Consider the following 21630-nt stretch of genomic DNA (forward strand, 5'->3'; position numbering starts at 1 on the left):
TTCCTCACAGGCCACATATACAGTTGCTGTCACAACTACTCAACTCTGGCATTAAAGCCTGAAAACAGCCACAGACAATATGTAAATGGATGGTCATGGCTGTGTCTCAGTAACATTTTACAAAACAGGCAGCAGGCTGGATCTGGCTTATGGGCCACCATTTGCCAACCCCTGTTCTAGAGCATTGTGGGGGATGGTGCCTGGGAACCAGAGGGTGTAGGCATGTCATCAGGAGATTAGCTAACTCACAGTAGATACTTGGCCAAGAGCTATGCTAACAGGATACCTTTCAGGACCCTCTAAGGGTGTGGGCTCTGAAGACACCGTTTCTAACAGCAGCTGTAAGACAGAGCCTGTTATCTCTCTTGCTAACTCCTAAACTTCTCTTCCGGTAGAATTCACAGCCTTGGCTTAGGTGTTGTGGGGAGTAAGAGGAGGGCCTCACTCATCGTTGGGACCCAGGAGCAAAGCGAGAGCTGTTCTCTGACCCCAGTGGACCCTGGCAGAGGATGGGGTCCCTAGAGAAGGCAGAGGCGGAGAGGAGGAGAAACCTACTTGTGGGAGAGAAGGAGGCAGCGGGCCCCCGAGGAAATGAGTGCTGAGGAACTTCAGGCATTTCTCTATGGGGAGGTGTAGGCTTGAGCCATCGTAACCGGGATGCTTAAGGAAAATTATATTTTCTTTTATAATCATAGGTAGTGAACTCTAGACACAGAGTAGGTGGTCAACCAGTTGCTCCTAAGTAGGCTGGCGACTAAAACCTGTCCCAGACAAACCCTCAGGGCCCCAGCCACTAGCTTCTGCTAAGCACAATGACCGTGACAGAACCAAGGGCTGAAGGCAGCCAGGTAAGTCAGAGGAATTGCCTTCGCTGTGACCACAAGGCGTGAGTCACGCAGCTCTGCTCAGCTTCTGCCCCACCAGGAAGAAAAGGCCTTCGCAGTTGGTCTTGATGGAAGAATAACGCTGGGAGGTCACCTTGAACTGCTTGATGGTGTAGCCGGCCTCTCTCACCGCCGCCTGCACCGTCTCCTCGTCCAGGAAGAGGCTGGAGAACCTCTGCTCGCCCAGCATGTAGTAGTTGCTCCTCAGGGCGTCCACGAGCACCAGGTGGCCCCCCGGCTTGAGCAGGCCGCCCAGGTTGCTGAGCGCCGCGCGGAAGGCCGCCATGTCGGGGCAGGCGGCATCCAGGCACAGCGTGCTGAGCAGGCAGTCGGCCGGGGGCAGGGTGGCTGCCCCCAGCGGCCGGCTCTGGCTCACGTCGCACTTCAGCAGCTGCTTGACCGCCCGCCGCAGCTTCTCCTCCTTCTCCTGCACCTTGGTCCTGAAACAGAAACGACAGACACTGTCTGCCTCAGCGTGGGGGCCACAGATAGCTTTGCTCCGGGCTGAAAATCACAGTGTCGCCCTACGTGTTGTGTCTTTGGGGCCTTCGCTGTTGTCAAAGCAAAGAAAGAAGACATGAGAAACCGTGTTCACATCTGAATGTGGTCACCTTGCCCGGTGCTGGGCTGAATGTCTTTATATGGAAATGACAATAAAAACGCCTGGCCGCTGCCTCTATACTGGCCTGCCCCATGCAACTATTCTTCCTCCACTGCTTAAAGTAGTGCCACTCATTATTATGATGATTTATTAATTATTATTAATTAATTTATCATTACCTTTGTCCCCTCTACCAACTTGCAAGGCAGTGGCCATTTGACCCATATATATCAGGCAATAATGGGTTTAAAATGCTGACGTGGTATCTTAGTAGTGGCTGGTTAGTGAGGGGAGTGGGGTCATCCAGAGACATTTTTAGAAGCTGGTGATCACTGTCACACGGTTGTGACCAGGGCCTTTCTAGAGAGAATAAAACTACTAGTTGCCATTCTCAGGCTCTAAAACATACTGCAGTAGAGTGTTTTCTGAAGGAGATCATTTTCTCAGTAGCCTTGCTCCTGTCCTCTTCTGCCAAATCAGTGGGGTTTTTGAGAGAAAATCAGTCAATGACAGGAGCAGAGGAGGCAAGGGCAGGAGATGGGATAGAGGGCCTGGATCCTTTAGGAACTTTTTGGGGGGGAGCGAAGGAACAAACTGACAAAGACACAGAATGCAGAAGAGAAACTGGAGACAGTAGCAGCAAACCAGAGAGGTAGGAGAAAGGGAAGAACTGAGTGTGTGAAGTGCCCAGAGGCCTTGGAGCTCAGATAATAGAAACGATGATTGGGCCTCCAGCCTTTTGAGGAAGTTAATCAACAAAGCACCAGGGGTGCAGACCCAGGCTTACATGTGGGAACATGTAGTCCCTCGGCTCCAGGAGAGGACAGCCACTTGGGCAACAGGCTTGGAGGGGAGAGCAGAGGATGGCACAACATCAGAGCAGGTGAGAGAGAGACTTAACACTGGTACCATTTCTAATCGTGATGAAAAGTCAATGGTTTAAATAAAACTTGGAGATTTGCCTCTAGGGGGAATGATTTGAGATAATAGCAATTAGTTGTGGATATCCTATTTAAGTATTTAGTTAAAATCTTAAGCCTTCAGCATATAGTCAGTTTTTACAACATCCTTTATGTTTATAATTTTCCATTTAAGAAACTTAGCAGTAAATATATGAAAAGATGCTCCACGTCCTTGGCCACCAGGGAATTGCAGATCAAACTCTGAGATACCACTTCACACCCACTGGGATGCCTATAGTAGGAAAGACACATAATAGCAAGTGTTGCCTAGGATGTGGAGAAACCAGAACCTGTACACACTGCTGGTGCGAACGTGAAGCAGCTTCTTTGGAAAACAGTCTGAAGTTCCACAGAAGGTTGAACATGGAGTCACCACATGACCCCGGGATTCCACTCACAGCGTGGACTTTCTCTTTTACCCAAGAGAAACAAAAACGTGATCTCACAGAAACTCGCACATAAGTATTTATAGCAGCACTAGTCACAATAGCCAAAAGACAGAAACGAAAATGTCCACCCGCTTGTGAACAGATAAATGTGGAATATCTATACCATGGACTATTATTCAGTAATAAAAAAGGAATAAACAACTGATACATGCTACAGTATGGAAGAGCCTTAAACACACTGGCTGAGTGAAAAAAGCCAGGCACAAAAGGCCACAGCATATATGATTCCACTTACAGGAGGTGCCAGAAAGGGCAAAGCTATAGGGACTGACAGCGGACCATGGTGGCCAGGAGTTGAGAGGACGGGGAACTGGGAGTGACTGCTAATGGCACAGGGTTTGCATGGGGAGCTGTGAGAATGTTCTGAGATTGTGTTGAGGATTGCACAACTCTGTGAATATACTAATAACTATTGAATCACACACTTTAAATGGGTGAATTGTATGTTATGTGAATTTTATCTCAGTAAAGCTGTTGAGAGAGAGAGAGAGAGAGAGAGAGAGTAAGCGAGTAAGCTTAGCAAGGTATTGGTTTCAGGGAATTCATACCAACCAATAAACTGGTATATACAGGGATTAATTGCTTTTGATTTTGTAAAAATGGCTGGACTTTCTGGTCTTCCTGAAAATCCCAGATGCTGGGAACCCCTCTCAGTCGTGGGCAAAGTGGGAATGTTAGTCCTTCTAAAAGTAAGGAAATCAGATGCAAAGCTGCAGCCCAGCCTGCTAGAACGTGGATAATTTAATTGACAGAACATTTTAAGAATAAAAATAATAATTCAACAGTATGGAAGCCTGTGTGAAACATGGATTTGAATAGGTAAAGTAATCTAGAATAGAAGAATTTCACATGCCCTACCCGTGCATATGGATAATGTAAGTGTACACAGAAAGCTAGAGAAATGATAACATAGCTTATTTCTAATGTGTTTAAAGGTGACCTTTCATAGTGGGAGCATTTGGGGAATGGGTGTTTAAGTCATGGCACGAGCAGGCCTTTGTATTCAGCTATTTTAAAGACACAGTCACCACAGAGCCAGAATTTGCCAGTCAGGTGACAATGACAATTGTTCCCAAACTGTGAGGCACACTGTGAAGTCTAGAAAGCTTGCAGAGAATGTGCCAATTTGAGAGGGAAATTTGTGAGAAACACCCACTGTTGTGGATGTCTGCGCGTCCTTGGACCTAGAGCAAACATCGGTGAACTCAGTTGCCAAGGCAGCTGTGTAAAGATTACACCTCAGGGCTCCTTGGGGCCTGCACGCTCCCCGCAGGGAAATGGACTCGCCTGGAGACAGGCTATTACGGCTCAGCCTCACATTTAACTCAAGGGGTAGGTAATAAACACACACCAGAAAAGTGTTCTGCGGTTTCACAGAAAGCTAACAGCAGTGTGGCCACTTCTCTAGTTCTAAAGATGTTCTTTACATGAATCAATATGCAAGAAAGGCGGCTATTCCCTCGGTAAATATGCCATCTCTGAAAGCCTGGGGGAGCAGGGGGTGCATGAACTGATAGCAGCACTCCTGGAAAGAATGCTTTGAAGAATGTCTTTCTGTACCCCACAGAATTATCCTGAGATTTAGAGGAGGCTCCTCTTGCCCTGTCTCTGCAAGGCAGGTGGTGGAGCAGAATCTCTGAAATCTCCGGATTTGCTTTTTCTATTACTCTCACCTTCCCCAAACCCGCCCCCAGAGCTTCCAGCTGGGCCTCCTGAGGGAGAGTAATGAAAACCTGTAAAGGAAATAAAAAGCCAAATAAGCTTGGATGTCGATGTAAGAATTGTAAGAGCAAGGAATAGTCCTTGGGAAACCTTTGGTAGCCACAGCTGGGTCAGATGAAAGATGTTCTGGGGGGAGACTCTGGAAAGCAGAGCATGTGCAGTCATTTACTTTACAAATACCTTTTGAACTTCTATTAAGCGCCAGGAAGAGCGCTGGGCAATGGGCCCCAAGGTGGAGTCAATGAGAAACAGACCCCATCTTCATGGAGATTACAGTCTGGTGGGGGAGAAAGAATTAATCCAATGATCATCCATAAAACTGACAGATTAAAGCTCTGATAAATGCTAGGAAGGGGAGGGCCATGGCTCTAACGGAGGAATGTTGGGAGCTTGACTTGGTCAGAGGATCAGGCAAAGCTCCTCCACAAAGGGGCCGGGAAACAGAGCTAGAGCGGATGCAGAAATAAAGAGTCGACCAGGCCAGGAGAGTACGGAGGGAGGAGAATATCCCAGTAAGAGGAGAGAGCAAGTGCAAAGGCCCTGTGGGAGGAGCATGGAGAGCGCGACCCAGAAAGGCTGGGTCTCAGGAGGCAAAGCAGAGAGCAGAGGAAAGGGCAGCAAACGGGCCAGCAGGTGGCAGAGGAGGCGAGGCTCTGTGGACAGTGTTAGGAATTTCGCTTTTTGTCCTGAAAGCCATGGGAAGTCATTAAGGGATGCTAGGGAAGGGAGCAATGTGAACAGATTTACATTTTGAGTTAATTATGTTGGATGAGAGTGGAGGTGGGAGGCCAGTTAGGAGGGAGAGGATAATAGCTTAGATCAGGACAATGAAAAACATTGGAAGAAAGATCCTGGTTCAAGAGAAGCTCAGGAAAAAAATAAAACTTGGTGCTGGTCATGGAACGTGACTGAGAGGGAGATGACAGGGCTGGCTTCCAGGCTGTGGTTTGTCCGATTATATGATGGTGCCACTCGAGAGAAGAGCACCAGAAATGGAGCAGTTTGGGGCAAGATCATAGCTCCATTTGGAGCACATTGGATCTGAGATGCTTTGAGACATGCACATTGGACTTGCAACACTTTGAAATGTATAATTTGAAGGAAATGACCAGTAGAAGGTTTCCAACCTGCCCTGTTAATTTTCCCCAAGAAATAATGCATGAGAGCACTTACTTAAAAGAAAGGCATTCTTACAAAAGGCAGGAACTTCTTTTTACATATGTATTTTATTGATTTTAAATATATCTTTATTGATTTCAGAGAGAGGAAAGGAGAGGGAGAGAGAGAGAGAAACATCAATGATGAGAGAGTCATTGATCGGCTGCCTCCTGCATGCCCCCAACTGGGGACCGAGCCCGCAACCCGGGCACGTCCCCTGACCAGGAATCCAACCCCGATCGCCTGGATCCTAGGCCGACACTCAACCACTGAGCCACGCCCGGCCAGGCTATTTTATTGATTTTAGAGAGAGGGAGGGAGAGAGGGGAGAGACAGACGGAAACATTGATGTGAGAGAGAAACATCGATTGGTTGCCTCGCGCCCTGACCAGGAATCAAACCCACAACCTGAGTATGTGCCCCGACGCGGAATCGAACCCATCACCTTCTGTTGTAGGGGAGGACACTCCAACCAACTGAGCCACAGCGGCCGGGGCCAAAAGGTAGAAACTTTTCCTAGGTATCCCTGAAACAATCGTCATGACCACCAAGATCCTGACTTTGACAAAGAATATCAACCTTTTACAAGACACGAAAACACAGAGATGCTTTGGAGTCTAGGCATTTCACTAGTTCATGGAACAAATTTAGCGCAACTGTGTCTATTTGGGGCAGTAGACAAATGTCTTCTTAAACAGATTGAAAATCTCTGTATAGAGAACATTTTCGTCAGAGAAACGCCACCTTAGCAGGCGCTGAGCTTTCTGTCCCCAGTGCACTGAGGCAGCCCCTGGCTGCCCAGGGCCAAGTCCCTTGCAGGGCACAGCTGACCCCGTGCCCACCTGCGCGCCGGCACAGCTGTTGGGAAGCTCTGCTCTGCACATCGGCGCTGCCCAAACTGTGACATGCATGCAGTTCCCGCAGATCACGAGTGAACGCAGATCCCGATTTTGCAGGTGGGAGAGGGGACGAGAATCTACATCTCTAACAAGCTGCCAGGTGCTGTGGAGGCGATGGGCCGGGAACCCGGGGCAATGCGCTCCCGGCTCCAGGAGCAGGGGTTAATGAATGCTCTTCCTAGGATTTCTTAAGGTAAAACCTCGTTTTTCTTGGTTCACGCTTGAGTAATTAGTTATATGTTAGTATTTGACATTCTCACTTGATAAATGAATAGTGTGAAAAAAATTTGGTACCAGCGTCTTACAACTTTGAGGACAGTTGTAAAAATGAGTGGCTCTAAGTGTATGAGTCACACTCCAAAGGCAGAGGAACAGGAGAGAGCTCAAACGGTCTTTGGCAGCAATCAGGACAAGAAACAGCGTCAGATAAAGAGGAAATAATCTCCGGGGAAATAGGTCGTGGGCTGGTAGAGGGACTTGAAGATTTAGGAAAGACACAAGCTGAATGGGGTCACTCTCATTCTCAAAATAGTTGAAGCCACAGGATCCAGCGCAGGGATAAGGGTGCGGATGCACCGTCTTCCTGCCAAAATACAGTTCTTTAGTTTGACAGAGCACTTGGGAAGGGACGTGTCTTAAGAGCCAATTGTTAGAGGCTGATGATTCTGCATGAGATAAGGAATGTTTTTAGTTTCCTGCCAGATTTTAAGGGTCCATGTCTGAACTAGAAGGAAAGGCTTGTGATGGCTGGGAAATTAAGAAAGTTCTAAAAGCCTACTTGATACATGATTCGGGCTTCAGAAAGGTGTTTTGTCTGATAATGACTGAGCACTTTTTTACTAACCTTCTCTGAAATTCTATAAATCCTGGGAAATTCCTTATTTATTTACTTATTTATTTAAATATATTTTTTTAAAACCGCACCTGAGGATATTTTTCCCATTGCTTTTCAGAGAGAGTGGAAGGCGGGGGGGGGGGGGGGGGCAGGGAGAAAGAAAGAAAAATCCATGTGAGAGAGACACATCAATTGGCCGCCTCCTGCATCCCTGACCAGGGCAGGGGATGGAGCCTGCAGCCGAGGTGTGTGCCCTTGGCCAAAATGGAACCAGGGACTCTTCAGTCCTTTGGCCGATGCTCTAACCACTGGGCAAAACCTGGTAGGGCTCCTTATTTATTTTGATTTTACATATTATCCAAATCCTCATAGCTACAGCCATTTTTCTAGTTAATACTAATTTCATTCTGTGGAAACAATAGTTAATAGAAAAGTTTTAAATTACTTTTATTTTGAAGAATATATCTTGAGTTTGAAGGCTATCACCAGCACAAAATTCTAAGTAAGGGGTTTATAAGTTAAAATGGCATATGAAAGTAGCCTTTTTTTTGAGAGAGAGAGAGAGAAAGAGAGAAAGAGAGAGAGAAAGGAAGGGAGACAGAAACATCGATGTGAGAGTGAAACATTGATCAGCTGCCTCCTGCACACCCCCTACCAGGGATCAAACCCAAAACTTGAGATTTGCCAGGACTTTGGGAGTCAAAAATTGTTAAATTCCTCGTAGTACAAGGAAGAAAAAATTATTGACTCTTACTTGATATTGAAAAACAGAGAGAATTTGTCTCCAGCAGACCTGCATTATAAAAAACACTAAAAGAAGTTCTTCAGGTGAAGGGAAATGATGCCAGATAGAAGCCGAGATCTGCAGAAAAGAATGAAGAATACTAGACAGGACAGAGACTGACTTACGCGGATATACTTAAAACTGCTGAATTGTACACTTAAAGATAGGATGATATATGTATATTTAATATATCTTTATTGATTTCACAGAGAGGAAGAGGGAGAGAGAGAGCGAAACATCAGTGATGAGAGAGGCATTGATCGGCTGCCTCCTGCACGCTCCCTGTTGGGGATGGAGCCCGCAGCCCGGGCATGTGCCTGACCGGGAATTGAACCGCCATCTCCTGGGTTATAACTCGATGCTCAACCGCTGAGCCACGCCAGTAGAGCGATCTCTCTCTCTCTATATATATATTTTTAGAGAATTTTCATAAGAGTTTATTTGAGTCAAACTGACGACATATACTGAGAAGCAGGATCTCAAATGCTCCCCAAGATGATAGATGTTATGGATGTGTTTTTTAAAACCACAATGAAAAATAAAACAATAAAAAAACAAATGCACTACTGACTGTTTAAAGCAAAAACAATAATGTATTGTAGTGCTATAGTATATGTACAATAAAACATATGACAACATGTGCAAAAGGGGTGAGAGGGTGCATTAAAGGAATTATACTGTTGCAATATCTTACTTTGTTCATGAGGTAATAGATGTGGTAAATATATATAATGTAATTTCTAGGACAGTCACGTGTGTGCACACAAAACACAGAAGAGGTCCATAGAAGAGATAAAAGTCAGTAGAAAAGATAAAAAGGAATACTAAAAATATGTATACTTATATTAACTAGAACACCAAAAATTATTCTATTCAGCAAGGAGAAGTGGGAACAAAGGCACAACAAACAGACGGGACAAACAGAAAATATACACCAGGGCGGCAGACTTAGACCCAACCCAGACATTATCGGTAATTACATTCCATGTAAATCAACTACACAATCCAGTTAAAGGGCAGAAATTGTCAGATTGGCTGGAAAGCAAGACCTACAACATGCTATTTGCAAGAAAATCACTTTAAGTATAAAAACAAACATGTCGAAAACAAAAGGGTGGGAGAAGATACACCATGTATATTAGTTATCTGTTCTGTATAATAAATTGCCCCCAAACTTGGCCATTGAAAGTGGCAAACATTTATCTAACAGCTTCTGCGCGTGTGCTGCCTGGGCGTGGGTGAGCTGGGTGCGGGTGCCAGGTCTCCCGGGGCTGCCGGAGCTGCCAGGCCGTGAGCCCGCCTGAGCTCGCTCCTCGGGGCCCGGGACTGGGGGGGCGAGAGCGCCCAGGACGGACAGCTGCCCCCTTGCTCTGCCCTGTTTCAGAATTGCTGCCCCGTCGCTCTCCGCGTTGTGTTTGTTAGAATCAAGGGCTAAACCCAACAGACAAGTGGAGGGAAGTAAATGAGAGTTTGAAAACTTGAGGAGAGGATTATTGGGGGTCATCTTGGAGGTTACCACCAGCCCACCCAAACACCAAGCAAGAGCCGTCTGGTGTGACCACATTAATATCTAAGTAGGCTTCAGGACAAGTGTATTACTGGAAGAAAGGGGAGATGGTTCATAAGGACGAAATGGCCCATTCATCAAGCAGATATAGCAATCCTAAAAATGTATGCAGTTATTAGCAAGCTTCAAAATACAGGAGGCAAGTGTTGGCTCGATGGGGAGCAAGAGATAAACCCACAATCATAGTTTGACATCTTAACACCTCTCAGTAATAGATTAATAAAAATCACGCAGAAAATTTGAACAATACTATCTCTATGCCTGACTTAATTGATATTTATAGAAACTAAACTCACAACTGGACAATATACATTCTTTTCAATGTAGAAAGCACATAGATTGCTTACCAGGAGAGACTATGCTGGCCATAAAATTTCTGACTACAACAAAATTTAATTAGAAACCAATAACAACACGATATCTAGGAAAACCCTAAATTTTTGGAAATAAGCAACACAATTCTAAGTAATTTATGACCAAGGAAGAAATTATAAAGGAATTAAGAAAATATGCTGAACTGGACAATAATAAAAATATGACATATCAAAAATCATGGGAGCAGCTAAAACAAGGCTGAAAGAAATCTAACTTTAAATGCCTACATTAGAAGAAAGAAAGGTGGGAAATTGATGTGTTTAGTTTCCATTTAGGAAGCTAGGGGAAAAGAACATTAAAACGAAAGTAAAAGAAAGAAACTAAGAAAAATCAGAACAGAGATCAATACAATGTAAAATGGACAATCAAGAGAGTCAGCAAAACCAAAAGTTGGTCCTTTGAAAGATTAATAAAATTTATCAATCTACAGCGAGATTCACCAAGATTTTAAAAAGACTAATTACCAATTTCAAGAATGAAAGACGGAAGATTACTACAGGTTCTACAGACATTAAAAGGGTAATAAAAAATACGGTAAAAAACCTTGTGCCAAAAAAAAAGATCACAACCAGGATGAAAAGAACAAACTTCTTGAAAAATAGTACTTGTCAAAACATACAAAGGAAGAAATAGAAAATCCAAATAGCCATTAAGGGAACAGCATTCTTAATAAAAAATCTTCACACACATGAAGAAACCTCCAAGTTCAGATAACTACACTGGTGAATTCCATCAATCATTTAAGGAAAAAATACAAACTCTTAAAAAATAGAGGAGGAAGGAACACTCTCAACTTGGTATATGAATCTAGCATCATACTGATCTCAAAACCTGCCAAGCATATTTCAAATTAAAGCTCAATATTCCTCATAAGGATACTCATCCATGACCAAGGGGCTTAGGTCAATTTGGTTTAAACATTCAAAACCACCCCACACAGTTCACATTTTTAGAATAAAGAAGGAAAATCATATGACTATTTCTCAACAAATATTTTTTTTATTGATTTCAGAGAGAGGAGGGGAGAGGGAAAGAGAGATAGAAGCATCAGTGATGGGAGTCATTGATTGGCTGCCTCCTGCACGCCCCCTGGGGCATGTGCCCTGACCGGGAGTTGAACCGTGAATCGAACCATGACCTCCTGGTTCATAGGTCAGCGCTCAACCACTGAGCCACACTGGCAGGACCAAAGAAACCCTACATTTGACAAAATTCAATATTTGGTTAAAAAATCTCAACAAACTAGGAATTATAAGGGAACTTAGTCTGATAAATAATATCTATGAAAACCCAGAGCTAACATCAGTCTTAATGATGAACCATTGATGTTTTTCTAACATATGGGGAAAGGCACAAATACCTGCTCTCATAACCTCTACTCAACATTGTTTTGGAAGTCTTAGCCAGTATAATAGGCCAGAAAAAGAAACAAAAAGCATAAAGTTGGAATAGAAGAGGTAAAGCTTTTTATTTGCAGATGATATAAGAATGTACGTAGAAACCCCCTGTGGACCTACTTGGGCTTGATGGTCAGCAGGGTTGGGTGGGCTCCCCCCCGTTTATGGCCGAGGTGCGGGTGGGGGGCGGTGGGCGGTGGGCTGTGGCCTGAGCCCTGTCAGGCTGCTTTGCAGGCTCCAGGCCTGCAGCCCGGGCGGCACACAGCTCCCCTGCCCCGGGCTCTCATGTTCCGGAGCTTTGGCCTGAGACGGTGGTGTGCATTCCTTGTACACTCATTCCAGTTCCGCTCCGGATCTGCCGAAAGCTCCTGGAGCCCTGCATATACCCCGTGAAGTCCCCCTTTGTTAGCGGTATGTGGCCTGGAAAAGCTGCACAGGAATCCAATGATAGAAAGGCAAAGCAGACCGTAAGGGTGCAGACATAAATGGGTTACCAACAGAAGGACCAGCGTAAATCTCTGATAAAAAGAAAGATGAAAGTGGCTGTCCCAGAGGACCTCATTGTTTTCAAAATGGCCCCGATAATCTGGAGCACCTTCTTTGTAATTGTCTCTGACCTTTTTCTTAGATCAGAATTCAAGATAGAGAGTTTAGATATTTACCTGATACTAATCAGGAAATACATGGTATTTATATTCAAAGTGTATTTAGTTACATTTAGTGATCTCCTTCCTGAGCTCCTTTTTCCTACAGTGGCTTTCATGTCTATTATTGCAGGTTTTTTGTTTGTTCTAAATGTGTCTTTATTGATTTCAGAGAGAGGAAGGGAGAGGGAGAGAGAGATAGAAACATCAATGATGAGAGTCATTGATCTGCTGCCTCCTGCTCACCCCCTGCTGGGGATGGAGCCCGCAGCCCGGGCATGTGCCCTGACTGGGAATCGAACCCCGATTGCCTGGATCCCAGGTCAATGCTCAACCGCTGAGCCACGCCTGGCCGGGCTGTTATTGCAGTTTTACTCATATGAATAAGTAGACAGTTGGTGCCAGTCAACACTGTTACTCAAACCAGCACCCAAACATCCTTGGGCCTCTGCTTCTGTTCAGGCTCTTTGGTTATAGTAGCGCATATTTTTACTGTGTGCAGTGCAGTCGGCCCATGTGGGGAAATGAAAGGGAGTTTTTGGAGATGCTAATGACTTAAAACATAAAGTTATAATTACTGCCCAACACAACGGAGGGGCTTATCTTCGCGAGTAGTAATCACTGTTTATTGCTCTGAGAAAGACAGCAAAGCCAGGAACTAGAGGAAATTTCTTTGAAAAACGGAACACCTTTTACATAAATGTCTAATGTATATTATGAAATTCTTTTAAAAAGAAAGAAAACCCTATGGAATCTACAAAAACTCTCATAAAATTAATTAATGAAGTCAGCAAGATCACAGAGCATGAGGCCAATATACAAAATCAATTATTTCTATATAGTAGCAAATAAAATAAAAATAATAAAATGAAATAAAAATAAAATTTAAAAATACATTTAACCATAACATTGAAAATGTGACACAAAGGAAAATTTTTAACAAAATAAATGCAAAATATGAGAACTACAGGACGTTGCTGAGAAAAGCTGAATTCCTAAGTAAGTGAGGATATAAATCGTGCTCACAGCTGACGAGTGAGTATGCCCATTCTCCTGAATCGATCTGCAAATTCAAAAAAATCACAACCCAAGTTTTAGCAGCTTTTAAAAAAAAAAAAATTGACAAGTTTATTCTAAAATTAATGGCACTGATCTTTTTCAATAATCTTGAAAAAGAACAAAGTTGGAGGACTTACACTGTCTGATTTCATGACTTACTATCCCTGGTAAAAGAGAAAAAAGGCTAGTGGAAACCCAGTGAAAATTTAGTCACTCCGTGCGACAGTAAAAAAGGTTAATTAGGAACAAAATATAAAACTCCTAGCTTATTCATCCTGCTATATTATAGAGAATTGTACCACTAGTGTCACCTTGATTACTTCCAGTTGACAATCCACGTTTACTAACAACAAGAGGGCGCAGCAACAATATGTAAAGAAATGAAGTAAAGCTTAGAACACTCTTAAGGTAGCAAACCTTTCAAAGACTATGGGAAGGTTAAAGAAATAGAGACAGACCTTAGTTTCAGAAGGGAAACTGACTCAGGAATAAATACAGTTGGTGACTAGATGGGAACCAAATGGAAGTACAAGTGTAAGAAAATGACCATCGCTCCAGAAGATGAGCATGGAGGAGGCCTATTCCTCAAGGACATGTTAAGGCCACATGATCTTATAATTTCCCTGAATTCAGGGCTATTGCCTCAGTCCTGTTGTTCGAGTTCAGGAATACGGAAGTCACCGTTGATGTGTGATATCAACTCTTATCCATCCTATTTAAAAATGAAGTTTTAAATTTTATTTTTATTTCATTTTATTACTTTTACTTTATTTGCTACTATATAGAAATAGAATTGATTTTTATATATTGGCCTTATGCCCTGTGATCTTGCTGACTTCATTAATTAATTTTATGAGAGTTTTTTGTAGATTCCATAGGGTTTTCTTTCTTTTTAAAAGAATTTTATAATATACATTAGACATTTATGTAAAAGGTGTTCCATTTTTCCATCTTAAAATCATCTACCTCTGCCTGGCCAGGCGTGGCTCAGCTGCTGAGCATCGACCTAGGATCCAGGAGATCAGGGTTTGATTCCCGGTCAGGGCACATGCCCAGGTTGTGGGCTCGATCCCCAGTCGAGGGCATGCAGGAGGCAGCCGATCAGTGACTCTCTCATCATTGATGTTTCTACCTCTCTCTCCCTCTCCCTTCCTCTCTCTCAAACCAATAAAGATAAATTTATAAAAAAACAAATCATCTACCTCTCACCATTGCCTAACCCAAACAACCACCGTCTCTTACCTGGATTTAAATGATCTCCTTTCTGCATCTCCCTCTCCTCTAATCTCCTCCAACCCATTCTCCACGCAATAGCCAGAGAGCTCTTTATAAACGCAAAGTGGGCCACAACACTCTCTTGGTTATACCTCTAGTGCGTTTCTGTTACATTTGAAGTCCACAATCTTTAACTTGGTCCTGAGGACCCAAATGATCTGGCACTTGTCTGCCTACCCTGCCGTGAGCTCCAGGAGACAGGGACCTTCTCTGTCTTGCTTACCCTTCTACCCCAGCAGCACATCATAGGTGATCAATATAGGCTTGTGGAAGGGAGAAAGGAAGGAAGGAAGGGAGGGAGGGAGGGAGGGAGGGAGGGAGGGAGGGAAACTAGCTCCTTTAACCATGTGCAAAAGTGTTAGCACTTATTTCTTGAGGGGCATTGTCTTGCCAAGAAATTAGAGCCCTTTCTTGACCAAATCATGAGATATGTTAATGAAAGAGATGTGTTTTCACATTGTGAAAGAAAAGACGGGATGTTGTGCAGCACACAAAGTGTGCATTATAAGAACAAAGTGGGGGGGGGGAATATGAAAAAATGGATTGGGGAAGGAAGAGAGAGATTTTATGTAAAAATTAAATCCTTGGTAAGGGCAGTGGGGGGAGACAGAAAAAAATGTAATAAAAGCCCTCCCCAAAAAACCCAACAAGAGCAAACAAAAAGGATAAGGCCAGCAGGATCCTAGAAAAAACACGAAAGTCGTATTTTTATGCAGTTTACAAAGGAGTTGGCGGGGCCTCGGCAGCATGCCTGCCAGCAAAGACATGACGCTCCGAGAGCCGGCGGTTGGCTGGGCTCAGGACGAGAGGACAAGCCAGTGGAACACAGCACCGTCACCTCTGCCTCGTAGACTAGGGCCAGTTTCTTATGTGGGGAAATAGTAATTTAAACCAGACTTGTGGCATGTTTACTTGTAGATCGGTTAGTGTCAGATTTCGGTTATTAGCTGTGAGCATATAAAACTCTAATTTTATGGATGGTGAAGTTCCTTTCAAATAGTCCCTGTACGCTGTTAATCTCAGTTTAAAAACATAGTCGGCTTTTTGCTGTATCTGGTGGTGTCAGCATTAGCCACCCTCACGGCAGAGTCCTCTGTGCTTGGGTGGCTAGCACCAGGGGGGCACTCAGGGGGTAAGCTCCCACACCCACAGCTTCTGGTGAGGCGCTGGTTTCGCCTTTTGAAGTCTTAAAACAAGGTCCTAAGGTACCTGGTCAGGACATTGAGCCTACACACAGGCCTGGAAAAGCCTACTCCTCTTGGCTCAGTATCCATCTTTTCAGCTCTCTCCCTGTATTCTGGCGCACACAAATGTATGCACGCACACACACATGCACGCACACGTGCACACATGCACACGCGCACGCACGCACACTCGTCTACCTTGCTCTTGCTCTCATCCATTAGGATTTCCCTTTGGTCTCTCTGTCTGTCTCCTTTGCTTTTCAACTTGAACTCTAAGGCTAATTCTTGGTTCTGAAAAACAAACTGTCACTCAAGTCCCCTCAGAAAGCCCAGAAGCAGTTTTTCTACCTGTTCCCTTCGAGCTCACACACGTAGGCCACTACTGGAGACCAGTCAAAGGCCCCTGGCTCCTTCTTCAGCCACTTCTCCATCTCCTGCAGGTTCTGGTCAGCGTAGTCAGTAGCAACGATTGTCTTGAAAGATTCACAAGCAGAGAGGAACTGATAGATGGTGGGGCCAGAGCCAATGTCAATCAAGAGGTCTCCCTTCACGTCAGCTGATTTAGAGGAAGGAACAAGGATGGAGAATCAGACTTTATGTGGTGGCAGACAGAGCTGAATTGCATTGTCTTTGCCAGCATTACGAGGGAGAGCCCCAGGGAGAGCCCCAGAGACAGACCACCTCTCTCACCAGTTAGACCATCGAGACTCACTACTCTTCTAAGTCTTTTTTGAAAACAGATTTTCATTTTCTGTTTCCCAATCCAGGGAGGAAACATAGGTATTCCTATTAAGAAATACTTTTGAGGAAAGTTAAATTTTTTAAAAATTTAGTTTACATAATGTCTTTATCCAGAAAGTATCCAGTTCTTCATATGTTGGGAGATCTTTATCTCACGCATATTCACAACAAGTGAATATTCAATCCTTTGAGTTAGGAATAGAATAAGTATTAGAATCTCTATTTCTTAAATGGCCCATCACTAGGGCCAAGCGGCTGGCTCTGGGCACATAGCAAATCCATGTAGAATCAAGGACAGAACTCCAATCTCTGGTTTCCCTTTTATATGACCAAACAAGATAATGGATATAAAAGCACTTTGTAAACTGTAAAGTATCCATACAGACACTAGTTTTTATCTTAGCTACATAAGAAAGTGATACCAAAAGGGCTGTCAAATAACAATGACTAGACAGAAAACCCAGTCATGCCCGAAGACTCCATCTATATGACTTATGTTTGGGGGCTGTGGGGGGGCGTGGATAGGAGACACAGACAACAGACAAACTTACCCATACAGAATATATTGAAAAGATTTTTCAGAAGAAGCCTAAGAATCTCGTTTTCTGCAGAGTGTGTGGACCCAAAGCTGTACAATTTTTCTAGGTAATCTCGAGGGTTAAAATGGCTCAGGTAAGTATCCTTGGAGGTGAAGCCAGACTCCATTGTGTCTCACTCCTGTGCCACCAGTCCACTGCACTACCTCCCTCTCCTCCAGAAGCAAGGGAGTCCCTGCAGAAATTGCCCTCCTGAGTCTCAGGCTTTCAACATTTTTTTTCTATCAGTTCGCCCCACCCCTTAGAGACAGGTGTTTGGTTAAACACTAACTGAGAGAACTATACCAAAAATGTTTGGCTGTTCTAGGGAGTGATGAAATTGCTGGGGAAGGGATTCTAGCAAAGGGGGTGGGGTGGGGAGGGCCATGAGCTGCATGCACTGCTGGCCAAGGGGCAAAGTTCAGCTTGTAAGGGATTATAGACAGGAGACATCAACTTGGCTCATCATGGAAATGACTTAACTCATAGAAGAACTACTAAGTCTGGAGAGGTGAGTCATCTCTCCACAGTACATCATTCTTTCCTTACAGTGATTTTTCCAGGAAAAGGAGTCACAAAGGATGGTTTAAGTTTAAACATGCTAAAGAAAGAGAAGAAGAGAAGGACAAGGATAGCAAATGTGTTCAGGGCTGAAGAATGTTGGCTAAAGAAGGAGTCTCAGATGAGGTCTGGAAAAAGAAAAGGTGAAGGAGCAATTTAAAAATCCTGAACTAGGGGATCCAATGTGGTGGTGGAGTAGGTGGAAGCTACACTCACCTCCTCCCAGGACCAAACTGGGATTACAACTAAATTATAGAACAATCTTCCTGAATAACCAACTGAAGATTAGCTGAAGAGAAGACTCATAACCAAGGACTTACAGAAGAAGTCACATTGAGACTACCACTCATCCTGGGCTCTGGCAGATGGCGGGCGAAGCAGACTAGAGTCACATGAGGAGAGACTGGGGTTTGTGGCTCTGGGGAAGGAGCTGAAGGGATAGTTTCTAGGATCTTTGAGCTGGGTCATTCTCCCACACCACAGACACTATCTTTCTTGGATGGAGCACTCTCCTCCATGTGGCATCAGCCTGGGAGAAAGCAATAGCCCCACCTTCTGGACTCCCTCTCACCCCATGTTGTGGAGCTTATGCCCTGCTAAGGTGTACAGCCAGAGGCTCTTTCAGTGACTGAACCTAACAAGCAGCCAGCAGGTGGAGGTAAGCAGAGGCAGGTCTTGGGGTGCCTTGGGGCATTTACTGATCTGCCCCAGGGTCGAGTACAGCTTGGTCTTTCCCATGCACACCTAGCCCAGTAGAAGTAGCCACAAACTGTGGCTTCCTTGTAGCTCCACACAGGTTGCCAAGGGCCAGTCACAAGCAGCATCTTATATTGGCCTGCACCAGAGTCTCTCACAAGAGGCCCAGAACCAACACACCCAGTGACCAGCTTCAGACAACATCAGAGCAGGATCCAATAAGCTTCAAAATCAGCATATCCAAAGGGGATGTTGGCAGCCACCAGATGCTGTTGAGGCAAATTCTGCTTCATGTGGTCAGCACCTACACAGCAGCTCACATGCTGTGGTTGGGGTTGAGTCTCACAGTCAGCCAGCTTGAGGGCAATCCCATACATGAAAGGGCCAATAGCAACTGAGACTCAATTACAACATGTTGACTCACATAGCCAACACAAGGGACATTCCTGGAACACACAGCTCAGGTGATCAAGGAGATTCCACTACTGAACCCCAGGGACACCTACTACATAAGACCACCTTACAAAGATTGGGAGTCATAGCAGATCTATCTAATATAGAGAAACAAACACAAAGAGTCAGCCAAAATGGGGAGACAAAGAAACCCTAAATAAAAGAACAGGAGAAATCCCCAGGAAAAGAGCTGAATAAAACGGAGGTGAGCGATTTACCAGATAGAGTTCCAAGTAGTGGTTATAAGGATGCTCAACAGCATGAATAAGGACATAGAAACCATAAAAAAGGAGCAGTCAGAAATGAAGATTACAGTATCTGAAATGAAGAATACACTGGAAGGAATAAACAGTAGGTTGGGCAAAGTAGAGCATCGAGTATCCACATCCAGTGGTGTGGAATACAAGGTAGAAAAAACACCAATCAGAGCAGCATAAAGAGAAAAGAATTTTTTAAAGTGAGGATAGTTTAAGGGACCTTTGGAACAACATCAAGCATAACAGCATCTGCATCATAGGGGTACCAGAAGGAGAAGAGAGAGCACAAAGGATCAAGAACCTATTTGAAGAAATAATGACCAAAAACTTCCCTAATATGAAGTTTTCAGACATACAAGTTCAGGAAGTGCAGAGTTCCAAACAAGATGTACCAAAGAGGCCAACACCAAGACACATCATAATTAAAATGGCAAAGTTAAAGACAAAATGAGAATCTTAAAAGCTCCAAGAGAAAAGCAGTTAGTTACCTACGAGGGAGCTTCCATAAGACTGTCAGCTGATTTCTCAACAGAAACATTTCAGGCTAGAAGGGATTGGCATGAAATATTCAAAGACATGAAAAGCAAGGACCTACAGCCAAGACTACTTTACCCAGCAAGTCTATCATTTAAACATGAAGATTAAAGAGCTTGAGCTAAACGAGTTTGTTACCACCAAACCAGTATTACAAGAAATTATAAAGGGACTACTTTAAGAAGAAGAACAAACATAAAAACAGAGGAACATAATTTAAAGAATAAAATAGCAATAAATACATATCTATCAATAATCACTTTAAATGTAAATGGCTTAAGTGCTCTAATCAAAATACATATAGTAGCTAAGTGAATAAAAAAACAAGACCCATATATATGTTGTCTACAAGAGATCCACCTCAGAATGAAAGTTAAAGAGATGGAAAAAGATATTTCATGCAAATGGAAATGAGAAAAAAAGCTGGGGTACCAATACTTATATCTGACAAAATAGACTTTAAAACAAAAGCTACTATAATAAGAGACAAAGAAGGACATTACATAATGATAAAGGGAGCAATCCAACAAAAGGATATAATCTTTGTAAACATTTTGCAGCCAACATAGGAGCACCTACATATATAAAGCAAATCTTAATGGACATAAAGGGAGACATCAAAAGTAATACAACAGTCATCATAGTAGAGGATTTTAACACTCCATTGACACCAATGGATAGATCTTCCAGACAGAAAATCAACAAGGAAACAGCACCTTTAAATGACACACTACATCAGATGGATTTAATTGATATCTTCAGAGCATTTCAACCCAAAGCAGCAGAATATACATTCTTTTCAAGTGCACGTGGAACATTTCTTAGGATAGACTATATGTTAGGACACACAACAAGTCTCAATAAATTTAAAAAGATTGAAATCATATCAAGCATCTTCTCTGACCATAATAGTGTGAAACTAGAAATCAACCACAAGAAAAAACTGAAAAACACACAAAGACAAGGAGGCTAAATAACATGTTACTAAACAATGGACGGGTTAACAATGAGATCAATGAAGAAATCAAAATATACTTTGAGCCCTGGCTGGTGCGGCTGAGTCATGTCATGTACTGAAGGGTCACTGGTTCAATTCCCAGTCAGGGCACATACCCAGATTGTGGGTTCTATCCCCAGTAGGGGCATGCACAGGAGGCAACTGATCAATGTTTCTCCCTCACATCAATGTTTCTCTCTCTTTCTCTCTCCCTCTCCCTTCCTCCCTCTCTAAAATCAATGTAAAAAAAGATACCTTGAAACAAATGAAAGTGAGGACACAACAACCCCAAATCTAAAGGACACAGCAAAAGCTGTCCTAAGACAGAAATTCAGAGCATTACAGGCCTCTCTGAAGAAACAAGCAAAATCTTGAATAAAGAATCTAACTTTACATTTTAAAAAGCTAGAAAAAGAACAATAAACAAAGCCCAGGGTGAGTAGAAGGAAGGAAATAATAAAGATCAGAGCAGAAAAAATGAAATAGAGTCTAAAAAAACAAACAAACAAAGATCAATGAAACCAAGAGCTGGTTCTTTGAAAAGATAAACAAGATTGACAAACCCTTAACCAGAATCATCAAGAAAAAAAGGAAGAGGAGCCAAATAAATAAAATAAGAACTGAAAGATGACAAACAACAACTGTAAGAAAATATTATGAACAACTAGATGCCAACAAATTGAACAATCTGGACAAAACAGATAACTTCCTAGAAACCTACAAGCTTCCAAAACTGAATCACGAAGAATCAGAGGATCTGAAAAGACAGATTACAACTAGTGAAATTGAAGCAGTAATAAAAAAACTCCCAACAAACCAAGCCCTGGACCTGATGGCTTCACAGGTGAATTTTACCAAATATTCAAAGAAGAACTAACACATATCCTTATTAAACTATTCCAAAAAGTTTAAGAGGAGGGAAGATTCTCAACTTCATTTTACAAGGCCAGCTTTATCCTAATTTCAAAACCAGATAATGACACTACAAAGAAAGAAAGTAATAGGTCAATTTCCCTGATGA

The 21630-nt window shown here is 43.3% G+C and overlaps 1 protein-coding gene and 1 pseudogene across 1 annotated transcript; one reads left to right on the plus strand and one right to left on the minus strand.

The window, feature by feature from the left end:
- Positions 1-891: 891 nt before the first annotated feature.
- Positions 892-17241, minus strand: NNMT (nicotinamide N-methyltransferase). The gene is made up of 3 exons (XM_016208939.2): positions 17088-17241; positions 16144-16351; positions 892-1324 (listed from the first exon to the last, which is right to left on the minus strand). Exons 1-3 carry the CDS (start codon positions 17239-17241, stop codon positions 892-894), a joined length of 795 nt encoding a protein of 264 aa, XP_016064425.2.
- On the plus strand, positions 11798-12278 carry LOC107533997 (UPF0729 protein C18orf32 homolog pseudogene; annotated as a pseudogene).
- Positions 17242-21630: the final 4389 nt, after the last annotated feature.

The sequence above is a fragment of the Miniopterus natalensis genome, chromosome 11 (assembly GCF_054644295.1).
Source record: "Miniopterus natalensis isolate mMinNat1 chromosome 11, mMinNat1.hap1, whole genome shotgun sequence".
In the NCBI taxonomy this organism is placed as follows: Eukaryota; Metazoa; Chordata; class Mammalia; order Chiroptera; family Miniopteridae; genus Miniopterus; species Miniopterus natalensis.

Excerpts from the sequence above, each read along its gene's own strand:
- NNMT (XM_016208939.2), bottom strand. The coding sequence starts at position 17,241 with ATGGAGTCTGGCTTCACCTCCAAGGATACTTACCTGAGCCATTTTAAC. Across the intron at positions 16,352-17,087 it reads TTTCAATATATTCTGTATGG|CTGACGTGAAGGGAGACCTC; the intron begins GTAAGTTTGTCT and ends CCTCTAAATCAG. Across the intron at positions 1,325-16,143 it reads TGTGAGCTCGAAGGGAACAG|GACCAAGGTGCAGGAGAAGG; the intron begins GTAGAAAAACTG and ends TTTCTGTTTCAG.